At 38.0% G+C, this 21,409-nt stretch overlaps 1 protein-coding gene across 1 annotated transcript in view; it reads right to left on the bottom strand.

The window, feature by feature from the left end:
- RGS22 (regulator of G protein signaling 22) overlaps window positions 1–21,409 on the bottom strand; it is a 971,253-nt gene that overhangs the window by 505,964 nt on the left and 443,880 nt on the right. Inside the window, exon 12 of the mRNA XM_044065939.1 lies at window positions 1,956–2,070. Within this exon, the coding sequence (XP_043921874.1) occupies window positions 1,956–2,070 (115 nt within the window). The remainder of the gene's footprint in view (window positions 1–1,955; window positions 2,071–21,409) is intronic.

Genomic DNA, 21,409 nt, shown 5'->3' with positions numbered 1-21,409 from the left:
TCTTTGTCACAAGAAAACTGAGGCAGTGACTATATCTGGTATGTCTTCCTGATCTCTTGCACCCTGACACATCCTACCCACACAGCTGCTAACAAATCAATGGTCAATATTTCATCATTCTACTATGTATTGAAATAATTTTATGTAATGTGATTTCAGTTCCTCAAATAACCTTCTTGTTATCATATCCTATAATCTATTGCCACAATGGTTGCTGTCTTCCTTACCAAGTTCCTTTGCCATCCCTGCTTCACCCTCATAAAACTTCAGGAACAAAGATGAGACATACCACCAAGGCTGTTGTGAGACAAACACATCACATTAAAAACCAAATTCTTTAACATGAACAATAAAAAGTAGCATAAAACATAGTACTGGGGTGGATAAGCACTTTTGGTAACAACCTTCTTCAGAGCCTCACCCATTAACCAACAATTTTTTTTTATAAGAGGAGTAATAGCCAATCATCAAGAATCAGGAACAATGAGTTTCTCAAACTGAATCAACCATTTAGCATATCAAGATGACCAATAAGAGCCTATCAGAAACTATTTCTTCCAATCAGGAGCATGCTAGTCCAAATTCATTCAGAGTCACAGTGGAACCAATCAACAAAAAAAACAGGAACAAGCTGGTCCTATGAACTAGTCATAATGAACCAGCTATTTAGCATAAGAAAAGCACCAATCGTCTTTAATCAGGAAGCTATTTCGCCAATAGGAACCAAGTCATGACTATTCATAGTCAGGAAGCTTGTCTTTCAATAAAAATTATACCTTGACTATTCATATTCATGTGAGGAAAAGAGCCAGTGAAAACACACAATAGAAGCAAAAGGACACAAAGGAGCAAAATACAATGCCCATGCTGACTTAGATGTAGGCCTTCCTGAATGATAGCATGGATTTTGAATTTTCTTTGCTATCAGTAAAGTGGCTCTGTTTCTTAGCAGAACTCTTTTTTGTTTTTGACCACACAGTTGATTGGTTACTTTGGTCTTGCTATCACTATTAGTTATTGCCTTATTTACATTTGAAGATATTTTTCTTGATCGGCTGGTTGCAACTGTCACTGTGCACAGTCACTTGATCAGAAAAACAGAGTTCCGATCTTTGTTCCTGCATTTTCTTTACTTTTTGAGACTACCTTTGGTAACGTAGCGTTTTTTTGTTTTTATGTACACCCTCATAAAACTAGCCTTTTTTCTCCATTTAGTTTTCTTCTTTCTCTTCAATATTCATTCTCTAATATATTATATCACTCCTTCCTTTCCATTATTTTACAACTGGTACTCCGTGTTTGACTTCTACTCTGCGTACTCTCACTTATCAATGTTTGCAAAAGCTGATGGCCTACCACACAGCAATCCGAGACATCTCTTTTCATATACAGCTGTACTGTCTTCTAGTAATAAGGAACTATGCTCCTGCTTTGTTACTGTTCCTACCAATCCTTTTGCTTTGAATTCATTCACTTTCTCTGCACCACTGAGGACCAGATCAACCAACCTACTGCACAGTACCTGTGTGAATATTCTTCTGACATAATGCCAGGATTTTCTTTTTATTGTAATTCAGTAATTCTGTGTTTCTGAACTTATGTTTAATAGTATTAAATTTATTCACTACCTTAGTTACAGGGATAAGGCATATTTATCTTTATCCATTTTATTTGTTAAATGTGAACAGCAGCCTTTCATTTAACACCAAGGAGTAATGCATAGAGAAAACAGACATAGTACATGCAGTCTTTTTCCAAAATATACAGCTCAGAGAATGTTTAAGGGCAAAGAGCAGCCACAGCAGAAAAACTTGTTCCCAAAGTCCATTTTTTTTGTTTATCCTCCTAAATCCTGATAGAATGATGTCTGTATTTAAAATGTCCTGCTATATCACTGCTTATGACTATCATATTTGTGAAATCTAATCATACATGAATCACCACCATATGCTTACTTGTGAAATCTTTGTGCTGCAGCCTTTGGATTCATTGTCCATATCTAGAGTCAAGGAAGTGCTGGCGCGGTAAGACAAATAGGATACTTCACTTTTGGCTGAAGGAAGCTGATGTCTAGACAAAGAAAGAAAAAAAAATACTATGAGATTAATGAGATTAACAGGCAGAGGTGATACTGGCAACACAGTGATTATTAAGTCTACTGCTTTTTGGTACTTTATGACTTACCCTGTACAAATAAATCCGATTTATTTACTTTTCTGATTTGGAACACTGAAAGTTTTTTCACATTAGAAGTTCATTTTTGAGGGATACATATTTTTCAAAAAAGGGTCTCATTTGGTAAGTTTTTGGAGTTTTTATTATTAGAGCACTGATCCTGCTGGACCAATTTCAGTCTCAGCCCAGAATGTGAGCACGTGTCAAGAGGAAAAAAATAAAAAATAATTTATGCAAAAAAAGAGCATACTAAAAGCAAAGGTATAGTTAATATACAATAGAAAAAATATTTAAGAAGTTAGTTAGCAGAAGCCACTATGTACAATATTTACATCAGTTAGAGTAGTGACATATTAGGAGTTAGACAAGAGATGCTATGGTGAAAGTGATAGGCAGTATGTGTCGGAGATTAGGGAGACTAGGTTATGTGATCTGAAGCACAGCATTTACAAGCAGCTTGTGTTGTGAAATGTTCTTTAAGGTGTGCCCAAAAGGAGAGTAGTTAGACAGGTCTTTAAAATTTGAGGGAAGATCCCTCCAAAGCTTGGGTCCAAGTGTAGAAAGGGAGTGGTTAGAGCACTGCAATTTAGTTTTAGGTGCTTGCAAGAGAGGCCCTGAGTACCTATAAGATCTAAGGTTATATGTTGGGACTGTCAAAGTAAGGTACTGGAAACAGAAGAGCAGGAGTTTTCTTTCAGGAGATGGAAAAGTTGGGACCCAAAGAGCAGATTGGCTTGCTGCTGAACCTGTAGGCAGTTGGTTTTGGCTACTGTAATACATTAGTGTTCATACTTTGGGGAAAAAGTAATGAAGCAGCAGATGAAATTGGAGATTGCATAGATTCTTTTGGAGGCAGATGCTACAAGAGGTGGTTAGTACTCATGTTGGACTAGAAGAATCCCTTTGTCAAGAGCATTTCTTGTTGGGCAGGAGAGGAAACAGGAGATGTTGTTGGTCCAAAACAGTAGGGAGTTATCTTTCCCATCTGTTTTCAAAATACTAGTGGAAGTTAAGTGAGGGATCAAGCCAGACTTATAGGTGTCTGAATGTGTTAACCTGCTTAATGGCATTATCAAGGTTTTCAAGAATAAGAAATGTGTTGGGGTTCTTGTGTCTTTTAGTGGAAGTTCCAAAGAAAACAGTTTTAGTTTTTGAGGAGTTAAGTAATAATTTATTTTGCTAGTGAGCCAGTTAATGAGGGAGAGGAAATTGTTTCGTAGATCATGTCAAATTGATTGGGTTGTGAGGTTAGAGTGAAAGATAACCATGTAGTAGGCATACTGTGTTGAGTGTTGAGCCCTACAAGCCCGAATATTTTTGGGACTAACTCTCCCGACAACTCGGACATTTCTTCACTACTTTTAGCGGTCTCACAGAGATTAGACTCGCTTAATACACGGTTGGACTGTATTGAAAGGAACTGTTCTAACTTTCTTCCTAACCCACCAAATTGTGTCTCCGCGTTACCTAGAACCGAATTTGCTCAGACAGACTCACAGAGCACCATTCCAGCGGCGCAGCCGGTTAGAGGCACTATAGCAACGGCTTCCATAACTAATGTTCAAAACAACGAACTTACAGCTTCTCCAACTGGGTCTATTGGACTGAATGGACAAGATGCACTTATTGGCGGGCCATCACTAACTGATTGGATTCACAATACAGGTGACTTTTTCATTTTCATTAAACCTTTGCAAAATGTCCCACCAGTGCCGAATTCAAATGTTATGGAAGATTCTTCTGGTATTATGGTCGATAAATTAAATCTACTGGACAGTAAGATATTCAAGCTCAGGAAGTTGCAGCTTGAAGTTGCTTATTTCAAGCAATGTTTGAATGAAAAGCTAATTCCAAAAGGCTTAAGAAGTAATTTTTCACCATCTAACCTTATCAGTGACAAAGACTTCCTGACTGATCTTAGAGCGCTTTTCCAAAAGCAGGGTGCTCAATTAATTGAACTGTTAATTAAACATTACACTACTAACATTGATAAACTAACTAAGGAAGCTTGTTTACTTGATGAAGAGATTAAGCTTGGTTCTAATTTCTCTAAGTTCAAATTTGACCATGCTCGTATTTTTTCAAGTATAGATACTTATTTGGTAAAAATTAAATCCAACAAGTCCAAAAAACTTTATAAAGATAGACAGGCATATCAAGAAGATAAGGCTTATCCAAAGCTTGTTTACAATCATAATGCTACAAGTACTAACAATTCTTCTGTTGTAATTAATGTTGATGCTGTTCCGATTTTGCCTACAGGGAATGATGGGTTACCTACCCCCGAAGGGGAAAATGTCCCTAGGAGGAGTAATAGGAATAGGAACAAATATGGGAACCAGGAGACATCTAGTGGGTTCCCTAGTAATGGCAATGTAACCAACATAGATACTAATTCTAATCAGGTTTTTTTAGGCAATCGGAACAACTCTACATACAAGAGAGGGAACAAGAATCGGAACAGATAAACTCACCGCTCACAAGTACCATCACAAGCGGTGTCCCCACTATTTTACGAAATGAACGGGGTGATTTTTCAATTCATAATTTTTCCTCCTTAGAACTGGAACCAGAACTTATTGAACTTCTAGCTTTAGGCAACACATTCGTTCCCTCTAGGAGATGTGATATAGCTAGGGTTCTGATAGATTTAAAATGTTATGTGAGAAAATTGAATTTGAACTTGCTGTTCAATGATTCAACAAGAAGTTTAACAAATAATTTAAGACTTCCTAGTGTCTTTAACCCACCTTTACATGTTGTGTTACGTATGTTTGAAAGTTCTTGCGAACTTGATATCAGACATATGGACAAAGAACTTTTTCCAATAATCAACAAATTCAATATAACAAAGGAGCAGTTGTTGGCCCTTAATAGATTGCGTGATTCTTCAGTTAGAATCATTAAACCTGATAAGGGGGGTGGGTTAGTTATTTTTGAACAAACTGAGTATGTTGAAAGAATGTTTACAGTTCTTAATTCCCCAGCTTACGAAACCTCCTCACGTAATGAGATGAATGTTTGTATTAATAGACTTAGAGGTTATTACAAGGACCTTTTTATTGAAGGGAGAATTGATTTGGATTTGTTTAAATATATTGACATCATTCACCCTAAAGTCCCTGTTATGTTTGGGATACCGAAGGTTCATAAAAACCTTCATGATCCACCTATGAGAGCACTGGTTGACGGGAGGTCTTCGATTTCTTATCCCAGTGCCAAATATATTGATTTTGTACTCTCAAAATACCTGAGGTTGATCCCAAGCATTTGTAAAGACTCTTGGTCTTTTTTATTAAATATGAACAATATCAGTTGGGAAGACACGTTCAATTTTCTGACAATTAATGTTGTCGATTTGTATACCTCCATTCCCCATGAAGAAGCAACAGAATGGGTGGGTTTAATTCTAGCTGAATTGGAGGCTCCTAGAGTAGAAATCGACAACATCACTGAGTTATTAGACATTGTACTGTCTTCTAACTTTTTCACCTTTGAAAATGAATTTTACATTCAAAAACAGGGGGTTGCAATGGGGTCCCCTTGTGGGGCCAGTGTAGCAAACATTTTCATGGCCCACTGGGAAAAACATTTTGATTTCAACCATCCAGTGTGGAAAGGAAGAATAGGTTACTACACTCGGTTCCTAGATGATGTTTTTATTCTTTTCAGGGGTGATGCCACTTTAGCACAATCATTCCTTGATTATCTTAATGGAACGACTTCCTTCTTAAAATTTACACATAGATTTGCTACAGAAGAGATTGATTATCTCGATGTCAGGTTAAAAAAAGATCCATGCACTGGTAGGCTCATGTCCACTATTTTTAGGAAAGACACTTATATCAACTCTTTCCTACACTATACTAGCTCCCACCCTTTCAAATTGAAAAGGGCTATTGTGAAAGGACAATTAGTGAGGGCAGTAAGAATGTGCAGCGATTTAACCGATTTCACACTAGAATGTGCTTTTTTGAAAGAGTCGTTCATTAATAGAGGATACCCACATAATGTAATTGATGAACTGGTCTCTGAGGTTGAAACTAAAAGAACAAGAGGCTTTTATAAACCATTACTTGACAGTGAGCAAATTGACACTCCTAAGTTGATTGATGTTCCTGATTTATCCACTTCTGCCCTTCTTGAGGATTCTATTGTTACTATAGCTGAAACGAATGCATTGCATTACCCAAGTAGTTTTATTACTACATTTAATTTAGATTCTAGTTCAATTGCAGGAATTATTATTAAGAATTGGCATTTCATTTCCAGTAGTCCTTTGGTTGAAAAACTTGGGGCAAAACCGCAGATAGTATATAAAAGAGGTAGTAATATTAAAGAATTACTGCAGAGGGGCCTAGGAAATAAATCGTTTAATAGAATTAGGGGTTCATTCCCATGTGGGTTGTGTAACTGGTGTAATGCCATAAAGACAGGTAGTTCCTTTTGTATAGGACAAAGAAAATATGATATCAAACATAAGATTAATTGTGATACTAAATCCATTGTCTACGTGGCATTTTGCGTTTGTTGTCCAGCTTTTTACGTCGGAAAGACCGACAGAAAATTTAAAGAACACATTTACCAGCATTGTTATGCTATTAAGAATAACAAATGCGAAAATGCGTTAGCTAAACATGTTGGAATTAACCCAGGTCACAGTTTCCTATTTATGGGAATAGATCACATACCCACTACCATCAGAGGTGGACCAACCCCTTTACTATTAGAAAACTGTGAATTGGTGTGGCAACTTAGGTTAGATGCTTTCAACTCACCAGGACTTAATGAATGCTGCAATATAGCACCAGTTCTTAAATATAAATCTTATTTAAGATAGACTTGGACGTATTTTTATTTTTATTTTCTTGTTAAAGATTTTTCTTTACTATTAGAATGGATGTTTTTATTGATAGGTTTTTATTAATCTTATGTTTAGAATTTGTGAGATATACATACATATTCATACTAAATATATGTATTTATTTATTTAGTTGTATATATGTAGGGTTTTTAGATAATTAATTATTGTTTTTCACATATACAAATGTTCATAAATTCCCACTACAATGGGTTATCCACTTGTGCATATTTTTATGCTTATATACAAAGCATTTGTGCATTTAGCACTAACTGATTATTGAATGATTATTTCTGGATATATTTTGGTATTATATTTACTTATTGATTTTGTATTTGTAGCGACTGTTACAAAGTCGCATTTTTAAATTATTTGTATAAGTAGTTGTTTATTATGTCCAAACAGTTGTCATTAATCCTAAGGAAGTGATGTAATGGCACTCAATATATTTAAATGTTTTGGTGCCTTTTCCTTCCTTACTTCCTCTGAAGAAGCTACCTATTGAGTGTGGCGAAAACGCTGTCTGTTTTAATAAATTTGCATTAAGGATTATTGTGCTTTGGGCTTTTTCCTCGTTGCAAGCTTATTTCACCATGTAGTAGGCATACAGTAAGACTGGGATAAGGTCGACTGTATGCTTATTTATAATAATGGAGAAAAGAAGAGGAGCCAGTATGGAGCCTTGAGGGACCCCTTTTAAGTAAGGGAGTGTAGCTGATAAACTGTTGTTAAACTTTACTGATAAATGTCAGTTGCAGAGGTAATTCTGAAACCAGGGAACAGCTTCAGGGCAAATCTTAATGTCGTTCAGGTGGTTAAATAGGATTGGGTGGTCAACCAGAGCAAAGGCTTTAGTAAGGTCTATAAATATGGCACCACTAAGGAGGCCTTTATCCATAACTAAAAGGATGAGATCAGTGAAGGTCCAAAGTACAGTGGAATTGCTGCAGCCAAACCAGAAACCATGTTGCTTGAGAGAGAAGTCAGCATTGACTTATGTAGTTTGACAGTCGATTAGACCAGTATTTCTAAAATTTTCCTAAGGATTGGGAGGATAGAGATTGGGCAGTAATCACTGGGTAGCTTGGGCTTGGATTTTTTTGGGAAGAGGTATGATTTTTGTTGTTTTCCATATATTGGGCTTACAGTTTTGAGTTAAGCAAAGGTTGTAGATATCTAGAAGAGGAGTAACAATGTATTCCCACCATTGGAATATGAACAAGGGGGAAGGTCCCTGCAGGCATGTCAAGCTTTAGATTTTCAAGGAGAGGTATAACGTCTTTAGTTATAATCTTTTTAAAGTAGAAGAAGGGAGTATAAGAGAAAGGCTGAGTGAGAGAGTGAAGTATAATTTATTTTATTTTATTATTTATTTATTTATTTATTTTTATTTTACATTTGTTGACCGGGCCAGTCCAACTGGATATATATCCATTTTCAGTAGAGGCCCGGGGAGAAAAGCACCAAAATTACATAGTTAAAACATACTTCAATTTCCAATATGTTAAACTGAATCTAAAATAAGCAAAAAACAACAATATATTAACAACAAATAGGAAAAAAAACAGCTCCATTACATAGGTGTAGCCAGGTGAGAAAGAATACAAGATATTTCCATTGAGAACAAAGTTGACAATTTGTTTAGCCTAAAAACTTCATTAAATAAGCAGAATTACAACAGGATATCAATGAGAGGTAGAATAAGGAGATACATAGGGGTATGTCTGTTAAGCAGGTTGTTAACTAAAGCCCTCAGAGAAGGGCATATGAGATGAGTCAGAGCTGGTAAGGAAAGGGGGAGTAGAAGTATTTAATTGAGACAGAGAGTTTAAATACTTTTTGTTACTAGAAAAAGTCACATACTTGCAGGGTGATACTGAGAAAGTACAACGGAAGTTGGTAAGAATAATAAGGACAGAGAGGTGATAGGCAAGAACGAAACAGCAGGTCAGTCAGGACTATAAGAGCTGATAGAGGGGAGGGTGAAGAAGTGAGCACTAAAGTACTAAAGTCTGAGAATAAGACAGCAGAGGAGGAAGAGTGAGCATTAGGACTTTTTTTTTTAAACACCTTTATTGAATTATCATAAACTGTTAAATGGTTGACTTCTGCCCAGAAATGTTTAAGGGAGTAAAATGGTTTGACTGATATGTTCCCATAGGATGACTCTTATAAAGTCATACTGATTATTTGGACAGGTTTCTGAGGAAGGTGTAGAGTTGTCTGTTAGAAGGAGTTGGGTCAGATTTCCAGGAGTGCCATGCTTTGTCTCTGATAGATATGAGTTTATAAGTGAGCCAGGTGTTTTTCTTAGGCTTGAACAGTCTTGTGACTATAGAGAAGGAGTCTTGTAAATTACAGACAAGATGGGTAATGAGCTAGGCAGCATTGTAAGGGTCTGGGAAGGAGAGGGTTCCAGTTGAAACAGGATATATATATTTTTTGTTTGTTTGTTTGTTTGGTAGTGTTTACTTGGGATTTATTTCAGACTATAGTGCATTTTAGAGGAGGCTTTTTGCAATCAGGTTGGATATTGAAGTTTATAGGACAGTGATCACTTACGTTGGGAGGTGAATAGGGATATGAAAAATAAGTGAGGGGTTGTCTGTGATAATTCGATCAAGCAGAGAGTGATGTGATGAGGAAGGACTGGGTCTGGTGGATTCAGAGACAAGTTGTGTGAGATTAAATACATGGAGAAGTTCACATTTGCAGTTTTGTGAGGTGGGTTGAGGTTAAACATCTTCAAGAAGAATGTGTTTTTTGATGATTATTAAGCTTTTGTAATGAAGCAGGAGGAGTGAAATACCCAACAACTAGAAGAGATGAAGAGCTAAATGGATAGCGAATTTCTGTTAGCAACCAATTTGGAAGGGAATTTTAGAAGGCACCACTTTGAGCAAGAAGTTCTGTGTTGATGCCTGACTTGAAAAGATGGAGATTGCCTTCTTATTGCCTTAATCTTGGCCTAGCATCAAGAAAGTAATCATAGCCTGTGAAGAAGTGGTGTAGAGAGAGATCTTGTGGCTTAAACCAGAATTCTGTGTTAGCAATGATGCTGGGATTATGAACAGAGATAAGAGAGCTCACTTGGTCTGTTTTATTTCAAATGCTTTCTGCATTAATAAGGAAGCAAGACAAGTGTTTGGGCCTGGATTTGACTTGATGTTGCTATGTAAGACTAAGAGGAGGAGTATGAATGTGAACTTTATGAGGAATTTGGGAAGTTTTAGGGAGCATTTAATGGTTGACAGATGCTAGTTGAAATGGCAAAATTGTGTATGTAGAATGGGATGAGGACTCTATAGGAAAGAAGTGGAGGGGAGGAGTGTAGAGGGATTTGTTGTAGCACAGGAGAGTAGAGCGAAGAAGAGGTTGTAGAGAGTATAATGATTTTCGGGAAAATGGTGTTGAAATTCATCTGTTTGAGATGAAGAGCTTTGAGAGTGGTGAATGCTTGAATGAGATTGGCAGTAACAAGAAGAAGCAGAACACAAGGAAATACATTTTCTTTGACATTTTTAAAACAATAAATCTAATGGTATATGGAAATTTAGTATGTGTTCCTGTTATACTGCAATGTGGGATATGGACCTTTAGGTGGCAGGAGGGGCTGGGATCTGGACTAATAGCATAGATGATTACAGCACAGGATTACCAACTGGTAGACCTGGATCCAAAAGCTGGTTGGAGAACAACTGAATAGCAGCAGTATCTGTGCAGAAGAAAGGCCTGGCAGTCCACTTCCATAATATGAAATGAGAACCCTATGGACCTACCCATAGTGTCACCATTAGTCGATTTCAAATCAAGGGCATCTAACTTACTTACTTAGGGGGCAGGGAACAAGCTGAGTAAATTAAGGAGTCCAGGAGGTAGATGGGAAATTGGGGGTTGGAGGGGAGTGAACTGGGCAGAGAATCATGCTGAGTGTGATTCAATCAGTTTGAGCAAGCTCAGAAGACCTAAGGCCTATCAGAGTTACTAGCTCTATTGCAGCCAGATAAACAGGATTAAAATAACAAAAAACAGACATTACTACTTAGCTTTGACAAACAATATTTATAATAAAATATCAAGTTGAGTGAGATAAAACTGAGGAAAAAGTAAAAACAAGGATACTTAAGCAATTCCTCCAACTGCACAACACATAAAAAAGATGTTTTAGACCTCCAATATTTAAGAAGGTTACTGCAAAATAATACAAAAGTAGGCCTTTGTTATTTTTTTACCAATAAAGGGGGTATTTTTTTGCTTGAAAGAAGCCTGGTAACAGCAGAGGAGGAGGTGGGTGCATGAAGCCTTGTTAAAAAAGGTTGTAGCAGAGCCAAACTCACTTCAGGCAAAGTTGCAGATCAGATCTTAGTCCTTAAAGAAATAGATGCAGGAGGCACTTCACTGAGGAGAACTGCATAGACGAAGGATAGCCACAAGATGGGATACAGAACGCTTTTCCCAGCAAATTTACTTGGAGCTGAAATAAGTATGTAACCCTTGACAGATATAAAATATTTTTAAAAATAAGCAGAAATTAATAAGTAAGAAACAGATCCAAATGCGCGCGCGTGTGTGTGTGTGTGTGTGTGTGTGTGTGTGTGTGTGTGTGTGTGTGTGTGTGTGCGTGCGTCTGTGGGGGGGTTATGGTAGAAAGCAGATATTGGGGAAGGAGTACATAGTACAGTATCAAACAACATTAATAAATGCTGCTCAATTAAAATACTCCAAAACATATTTCAGTATCTAAAGCAGTAGATTGCTATTGCACGTACAGTGAACAAAGGAAGTATAAAAACAACAGCACTTGCAGGGAAGCCAATTACCAGTGTAACAATTGCATAAACATTTGCTGCACAGTGTTACAAATCTATCATCCTTTGTATTAAAATATTAACATAATATCAGCTATTTGCAATATGCAATATGCAATAGAGATGATAAATAGGATGACAGTTATACAAAAATGCCATTAATAATGCTGAGAAGATAATTGTTATAATATAAAACATACCCCTAACCTACTGGATAGTGGGAACCAGTAAAGTGGTGTTGCTGACTGTAATAAGAAAATAAAAGAGGAAGGGCTTCTAACATCAGTGTCTCACAGTAAAATATGAAATGTAAATGACATACTGGCTTAAGCTGGAATGAGGCACATAAGTCATGATCAAAGAAAAACAAGAAATACTTATGCTGCCCAATTAAGGTGAGAATTCAAGTAGGAAGGAATGTTCAAAGAGAACCAAAGTTCACTCAGTCATGTCTGTGCATGCAGAAGACCCAGGGCCTTTCAGACTTTCAGAGTTACCAGCTCTATTGCAGCCAGGTAAACAAGATTAATATAACAAAAACAGACCACATCATTACAGCAATTGAAATTACACTAAACCTGTTATATTTGTACTTCTTACTAAAAACTACAGTAAAAATTCACATACTGCATGTAGACATATACAATCAAAAACAAACTAGACTAGCTAAAGCACCCCCCCAAATCCAAATCTACATTCACTTTTAAAGAACAAAGTAAAATAAAAAAAGGATGGACTGCACTCCCTATTCACTTCAATGTAAAAAAAAAACAGTGTTATCTTCCACACAGGGCCAGATCCAGCACTAGCCAACCTACGCAGCTAAGCAATGCATCCCAGCTGAGAGTGCCAGGCTTCAACATTAATTTAATTAAAAAAGAAGTAAATGTTATACTTTACTTTTCTCCAATTTATTCTCTCTCAGTGTTGCATCTGCATCTGTGTGTCTTATTGCTTTAGGATCAACCAATGAGACAAGAAGATACACAGGCACAGAGCAACATGACCTACAGACACTTGACCCCACCCAGTTCGGCTTTGTAAAGGGCAAATCCTGCCTTTTGAACCTGGTTGACTTTTTTGAAACAGTCACTAGAGCCATTGATGAGGGCAAAGCAGTCCATACAGCCTACCTGGACTTGGCTAAGGCCTTCGACACAATACCCCACTCAGGCGTCATAGATAAGCTCAAATGCTTAAACGTAAACCCTTATGTCACTAGATGGGTTGCAAACTGGCTAAAGGACAGAACCCATAAAGTTAAAATTGCTGGAGCAATGTCAGACTCAAAGCCAGTCACAAGTGGTGTCCCACAGGGATCTGTCCTGGGACCCCTCTTTTTCGGCATTTATTTCTCAGATGTTAAAGCAAACATGGGAGGGTTGTGGCTGACAAAGTTCGCAGATGACTGCAAACTAGGTGCCATAGTCGATACACCAGCGGACACATACATCCTACAAAAAGGCCTCACAGAAACGGACAACTGGTGCCGGAGTCATGGCCTTAAACTAAATGCCAAAAAATGTATTGTCATCCCCTTTGGGAAAAACAAAGTACTCACAAATTATCACATAGACAGCAACCCACTGAGTATGGAAAAAGTAATCAGAGACCTAGGGACCCAAGTCGACAGCGACCTCTCATTTGACACCCACGTTGCCAAAGTGGTTAGAAAAACATTCTACCTTGCACACCTTATCATGAAGGGATTCACATCCAGATCCAAGGATGTCATTGTACCCCTATACTCCTCCCTCATCAGACCCATGATTGAGTACAATGCCCCATTTGGTATGTACCTCACCCGGCATTTGCAACAGCTGGAGAGACCACAAAAGTACCTCACCAAGAGGATCAAGGGTCTCCAACATATGTCTTATTCTGCCAGACTAAAGAAACTCCAGCTCTATTCAGTAGCATACCGCCTGCTCAGAGGTGATCTTTGCCTGACGTACAAGGCCATGTCCAATCAGGAACTGATGGACATGCTCCACCTCAAAAAATCCAAATCCATCAGAACCACGAGAGCTAAAGACTTAAACCTCGGCACAAGTATGAATAGGACATGCTGGAGGGATAGATTCATAACCCAGAGGATTCCCATGCTCTGGAACAAGATCCCAGTTCATGTTAGGCAGAGCCCCTCACTGACTCTCTTCAAGAGAAATCTTGATGAGTGGATGGGAGATCGTAAGCTTACCCCAGGGGTCACATCTGTGTCACTACTAGACAGGGGCACAGTAAACTAATTCTATTATATAAGGGGACCTTCACTGTGTCACTACTAGACAGAGGCACAGTATTCGAAATCTATTCTGTGCATTTTTGTACCATTTCATGGGGTGGCGAAAGCCACATCACTATGGCTAGGCTTACAAATGCCCCAGGGCAGATAGCCTAGTACTAAACTATGAAACTATGAAAGTTCATGCAAGATTTGTTTAATGAACCTTTGAATAGAGGAGCATTATAGAAAACTTTTGAATGGAGCAGTAGTGTTATGGATAAGTCTAGGATGGGGTAACTTTAAGGTTTGGAAAGCCTTACCAAGGGTCAGAATATGCAGTGTCATTAATCAGGAAAATTCAAGTAAATCTGATTCAGCATTTTGTGTGTGTAAGCTTCGGAAAGCGGCATCATTAGCCAGGAAAGTATGAACTCACAAGTGAGTGTTTTCAGCTGAACCAGCAACATTTTGTATGTAGTAAGATTTGGACAGCAACAGTATTGGCCAGAAAAGGAAGATATGAAGTGTGTGTGTGTTAAATTCCTCAATTATAGAGGGCAGTTCAGTTAATTAATATGCTCAGGCTCAAACCCTGTACCTTAGCTAAAACTGACGAGAGTTTTACTCTTCTATACCAACTACTTTTACTTTCAGTTATTAGAGTTGGTTGAAATATTCCAAGATGTGTAGTTCTGTCATTTATTGGTTCATATATTTTATTTCACTGGTTAATGGAATAAAAAATTATCAAAACTACACATTTAAAATGCACTCTAAATGTTGCTGATGATGTTACATTAATCAGGAATGTGAATCAAATAACACATGCATTTATGCATTGTCCTATAAATGTACTTGGGGGGGGGGCAATGGTTTCAAAACAGCACAGTACACAATCTGCCACTGGCTGGGTGCATTTTCAATGAACATGAGTTTCAATACATTTTCAATGAATGTGAGCTTCAAGGGGGAGAGAATACTGTTGCTCATGCTATGTCTGTTTTCAGTGTGCAACTGTTTTGTTTGGCAAATGGCCATCAGTGTTTGTGCTATAATCTTTTACATCCATCTGAGCTATCTAAAAAAGTTTTGCAAGATCCCCGATGCCCTGGCCAAGTTTTCACTACTAGTATACATACCACCAAGGGTCTCACATGAAAAGAGGCAATATCCTAATGAGATTAACCTGATCAACAAAGGATACATAAATTAAAAGTTTCAAATTAAATCCACATATGTTGAGTTTCGGCCCATGTTATTAAGGGATAAAGACTTAAGACACGTTTTATCTGGCCATGTAAATGTGTCTTATAGAAGAGCTAGAAGTTTGACATGGTGGTGCATCATTTTTTATAGGACAGGATAGTCTAGTAAGTAAGGGCACAATACCTTGCAATAAGTGTTCTATTTGTAAGAAGGTGGTCTCTACATCTTTTATTAATAATGTACGGTTTACAATTAATGTGACATGGAAAAGAGTTATATATGTTCTTAGGTGTATCTGTAATTTATATTATATTGGTGAGACAGTAAGGAGTTTTAAGGTACGATTTCAAGAGCATGTTAGAGACATCAGAAATAAAAAATTAGATAGTCCTGTGGGGGGTCATTTCTTATGTTCACATAATTTCATTCCTGAAGATTTGCAAGGTTTTTCTAGGAGAAAGTCGAGGTAGGTTTGGGTGAATGTGTTAGTTTAAAGGACAAACTTTTAAAAAAAGAAACTCTTTTTATTTTGAAATATAGTACTTTAGAGCCCTTAGGGCTTAATAAGGAATGTAACTGGAGGTATGTAATTTAGTGATGATTATTTGTTTAATTGATTTTTTTAATTGTTTAATTCATATTGGTATGAATATTTAATTTGCTGATTTAATTAGCTTGATGTATTTTATTCTTGGAAGGCTGTCTTGCCGAGGCGCCAAGTCTTATTAAATTGTGAATATTTTGGATTTTTTGGCCATTGTGGTTTTGTTTTGTTCCTGTTTTTCTTAGTGTGGTCTCTCCTAGTGAGATTAACCTGGTCAACAAAGGATACATAAATTAAAAGTTTCAAATTAAATCCACATATCTGTCTTCCTTTCAAAAGTAAAGAAGAAAATAGTATTTGAGATGTCACAGGGAACACAGTGCTTTAGGAAGCCATACATATGTCTCCCACTGCTTGTAAATTGTTTTCCAGTCTCTCTGTTTCCAATATTTTCTAACCCTTTCTAACCTCCTATGATTGATCCTTATAGTTATAATGTAATATTTACATACTGTAAAAAGTATCCCTATTTTAACATAGGTTTCTGTTCTAGATTCAACTAAAAACTCTACTAGAGCACGTCTTTCACTTACGATCCCCCTATCCCTTCATCTTTGCCTATACACTGATATCAATCACTGGTAAGTAAGGCAATCTCTACCCTGCAGTCCAAATGTCTTCTTGATCTCGGCCCTCTCTATAACCTTTCTCTCTCTAATTATTCACTCCCAATACATTGCTTCCTTTGCCAGTTTTCTCTAGTAAATTCTAGACCTCCTTGCTTATTTTCTGTACACCTACTTGCAATCATCTCTACTGGCAATATTTCATTTCTCCATTCTTGTGTTGACCTAATTCTTAGAACACCCTCTACTACTTTACGAATATAATAGTCTGTATGGTTGTTATTATCCTCCTAAAGAATCTGCATCCAAAATCCCACTCTCTTTATTTTTCAGACTTCCCCCTTGTTTCATTACCATCTCTTGCCATTTTGAATTAGAACCTTCTGCTTGTGTTACATATATGAGAATTAAATGTTTATTTCTAAAATATCGCTTCAAATCATGTAATGCTAAAGCACCTTGTTCTGCTAGAAGGAACAACTTATTCCACTTAACTCTTGCCCTCTTCCCATGTCAGATAAATTCATTCAGTACTTTATATAAATTATTTTCAACAACATTTCCTCTGGTTGATAAAAATATGCCTGACCTGTATATAATAACTTAAGAGAATAAAACATTTTCAAGGCTTATATCTTGCCATTCATATCCATAAACAAGTTCTTCAAGTTTCTCAGTTTTTGTATTTTCTTTTCAGTCTTTTCCCAAATATCCTTAGCTACCATAGCAGAAGCCTTTTTTTAATCCATACTCCTAAATACTTCATCTTATTGCAACCCCATAAATATAGGTACTGCTGAACAAAGTAATGTGTGGGTACCTAATTTATGACTTGAAACTGTCTCAAAATGTTCTAAACACTGAGCTGTCCTTTTTGGGATTTATCTAAGACAAATAATATCATCTGCAAATAAGGCCAACTTTCTGTTTAACATACCAATTATATCCTTGCATTTCTGAGTCCCTTATTTTATATACCAAGGGCTCTATGTATAAAGCAAATAACAAAAGGGAAAGAAGACACACCTGCCAGGTTCCTCTGCTCAACACAACTTATCAAAGAGGAATCTTCCCACTTTAATTCTTACTTCTGATCCTTCATATATCCTCCTAGTTAACTTTATTATTTTATCAGGGAATACAAAAGTTTCCATTACCCTACTCATAAAGTTCCACTGTACTCTAGCAAATGCTTTATTTGCATCAAGGCCTCCCAACAACAGTAGGGTTTCTTTCATTCTGCTTCCCACTGGATCATCACTGTTCTATTAACATTGTCAAATATTTGCCTCTCCATCACAAAACCACATTGTTCCATAACTATCAATTTTGACATCACATTTGCCATTTTGTAGCTAGTATAAATATAAACAATTTACAATCATGGTTTAAAATTTAAATATATCTATATGAAGCTGAGTTGGATGGGTCTTTACTATTTTTAGGTAATATAGCCACTACAGCTTTCTTCCAAGGTGCTAGTAATACTCTCATTTTAAAATATTATTAAATAAATTCTTCCAGATCTTTATAGGTTCATAGGTAGGTACTAGGCTATCTGCCCAAAGGCATTTATAAGCCTAGCCGGAATGTGTTGGCTTTCGCTGCCCCCTTAGATTAGTTCCCTGTGCCTCTGTCCAGCACAGCCATTGAAGTGATCCCTGGGGTAAACTTTCTGTTTCCCATCCACTTGTCTAGTTTCTCTTAAAGAGGGTTAGCGAGGAGCTCTGCCTAATGTAGATTGGAATCTTGTTCCAGAGCATGGGAAGTCTCTGGGACAGGAATCTATCCCTCCAGCACGCCCTATTTATTGTTGTGGTGAGGTTTAGATCCCTGGGGTGTGTGACTCGAGGGGATATGGTTTTCTTTAGGTGGAGCATGTCCATCAATTTTGGGTTAGACATGACCTTGTATGTCAGGCAGAGATCATCTCTGAGTAAGCGGTATGCAAATGAGTACAGTTGGAGTTTCTTCAGTCGAGCTGCATAGAGCATCTGCTTGAGGCCAGTGATCCTCTTGGTGAGGTGCTTCTGTGATCTTTCCAGTTGTTGCTGGTGTCTTGTAAGGTACTTCCCAAATGAGGCATTGTACTCTATGATGGTCTGATGAGTGATGCATAGAGGGGCCAATGACCTCTTTTGATCTGGATGCAAACCCTTTTGTGATTAGGTGGGCCACATAGAAGGATTTTCTAACCACTTTGGCAATGTGATTATCAAAGGAGAGGTTACTATCTACTTAGGTCCCCAGATCCCTTATTACGTCTTCCGTATTTAGGGGGCTACCACCTATGTGGTAGTTTGTGGGTACTTTGTTTTTTCCAAAGGGGATGACTATGCACTTTTTGGCATTTAACTGGAGGCCATGGTTTTGACACCAGGTATCTGTCTCAGTGAGACCCTTTTCGAGGATGTCTGTATCAGTCGGAGAGTCGATTATAGCCCCTAGTTTGCAGTCGCCTGCGAACTTGGTCAGCCATAGTCCTCCTGTGCTTGCCTGTACCTCTGAGAAGTATATGCCGAACAGGAGGGGTACTAGGACTGAGCCTTGGGGAACTCCACTTGTAACTGGTTTAGAATCAGACCTAGCTCCCGCAACGATTACCATGTGGGTTCTGTCCGTGAGCCAGTTGGCAACCTATCTCATGACACAGGGGTTTATGTTCAGCCTGGTGAGCTTGTCTATAATACCTGATTGGGGAATGGTGTCTAAGGCCTTTGCAAGGTCTAGGTAGGCTGTGTGGACCACCTTTCCCTCATCTATAGCCTTGGTAACTGTCTCAAAGAAGTCCAACAGGTTTAGGAGGCATGATCTGCCCTTAACAAAGCTGAACTGGGTAGGGTCCAGTGTTTGGAGATTTCCAATGTCTCTGTTAATGAGATCCATGATGATGTGCTCCATAGTTTTGCAGACCAAGCTAGTCAGGTTTATAGAGCGATAGTTCCTGGGGTCCGTTGTGGCTCCACCTTTGTGGAGTGGAATAACCGTTGCTGTGAGCCACTCTGTGGGCACATAGCCTGTGGAGAGGCTGAGTTTAAACAGTATGTTTAGGTGAGGGGTTAGTTCATCTTTGAGCTTGTGTAGGACACAGCCTGGTCCCATTAATGCTGTGTTTTTGGCTTTGGAGAGGGCTGTTTTAACCTGATTGTCTATGATTTCAGGGGAACTACATTCTTCTGGTATAGTTATGGGCCCTTTTGGAGGTGAGAGGGGGGTGACGTTTGCACTGAACCTGTCTACCAGGATGTTGGCTATATCGGTCAGTTCAGTGTATTTTGTGCCATTCTGCACTAACTCTGAGCAGATCTGAGAATTACCACTTAGATTCTTGACATAGCTAAAGAATGCCTTGTGGTTATCTTTGGAGTCCATGGCAATTTTTCTTTCAAAGCTAGCCGTAGATGATTTTATGTGGGAACTTAGTTTCTTGCTGATACTGATCTGGGATGTCTTCCCTTCTTGGGATTTTACTCTTTTCTGTACTAGTTTCCTCCTTCTATTGTATAGCTTGTTTATGGCAGGGGTCCACCAGACTGCTTTTCTTTTCTTGGAGGAGTGAGTCTTGGTTTTGTTTGGGATAGCAAGATCCATGCATTCTTGTAGGTGCCCGTAGAGTGCATTAGTAAAGGATTTTGCAGCTTGGACAGCGTTACCCATTTGCATGGGGGCTTTGAAACTTCCCACCTTGGTCTTAAGTAACATGATTTTTGCTTTTGAAAAGTTTTTCATGGTAGTTTTCTCTACCTCATCCAAAACAAGCTACTAACTGACTCTCAACATGGATTTAGACCCCATCATAGCACGACTACTGCCCTCCTCTCTTTTACCGAGAAAATAAACTTTAACCGGAATAACAAAAATATTTCCTCAGCTCTCTTTCTAGATATATCGAAAGCCTTCGACATGGTAAACCACCAGTTACTCCTCAAAACCTTAGAAACCTTACATCTAGACACCCTAGCCCTAAACTGGTTTCAAGCCTACCTCGCAGGCAGACAACAGGCAGTAATGTGGCAGAACAAGCTCTCCTGCCTGCTACCAAACACCATAGGCATTCCTCAAGGGTCCATATTAGGACCTCTTATCTTCTCAATATTCATAAATGACCTCCACTCAGTTATCCCCAAAGCCACCTGCATCCAATATGCAGATGACTCAACTCTCATCTGTTCCAATCCCATCCTAGATAACCTTCTAACAACTACCCAACACAGCTTTACCATAGTTGAAAATTGGCAAACTGACCATCAACTCATCCTAAACCCAAAGAAAACCAAACTACTTCTCTTCTACCCAACTAACAAAATACCTATCACACAATTCACTATTCAATCCAATAATGGTACCATCATTTCCCCTGATACCAATGCTAAACTATTAGGAGTAAACATTGACAATAAACTTCGATTTGATATCCACATCAACCAAACTATTAAAACAGTAAACAAAAAACTTGGGTCCTTATATAGGATAAAAACCTTCCTAACTCCAACTGCTAGACTAGCTACTGCCCGCTCACACCTCCTATCCACCCTACTATATGCCTCCCCCGTCCTCACGAACCTCAACAAATCGGACCTTAATCGACTCTCATCTTGTTATAACCACATTGCTAGATTCATTACTGGCTTACCCTATAGAACACACCATTGTATTAACCTGAAAAAACTTGACTGGCTAGAACTCCCTAATCTTCTTCAGGAGTACCAACTCATAGAAGCCTTTAAAATCCTGAAACATCCAGAGAACACCCCTGCTCTAAAAAACATACTAACCCCTTATACCAACCTAAGTTCACTTCGCTCATCAAACAAACTCCTAATACAAACAAGCAAGTCCCATAACCTAGGTGGGGACACACTGTATTCTAATATTATTGGCAAGGTGTGGAACTCTCTTCCTAATAAGCTCACGTTTTTACCATCACTAGCTCAATTCAAAAAAGAGCTAAAAATCCACTAT

Source organism: Protopterus annectens, chromosome 3.part0 (genome assembly GCF_019279795.1).
Source record: "Protopterus annectens isolate FY-2018-M chromosome 3.part0, PAN1.0, whole genome shotgun sequence".
Taxonomy (NCBI): Eukaryota; Metazoa; Chordata; order Ceratodontiformes; family Protopteridae; genus Protopterus; species Protopterus annectens.
This window is presented reverse-complemented; position numbering and strand designations above follow the sequence as displayed.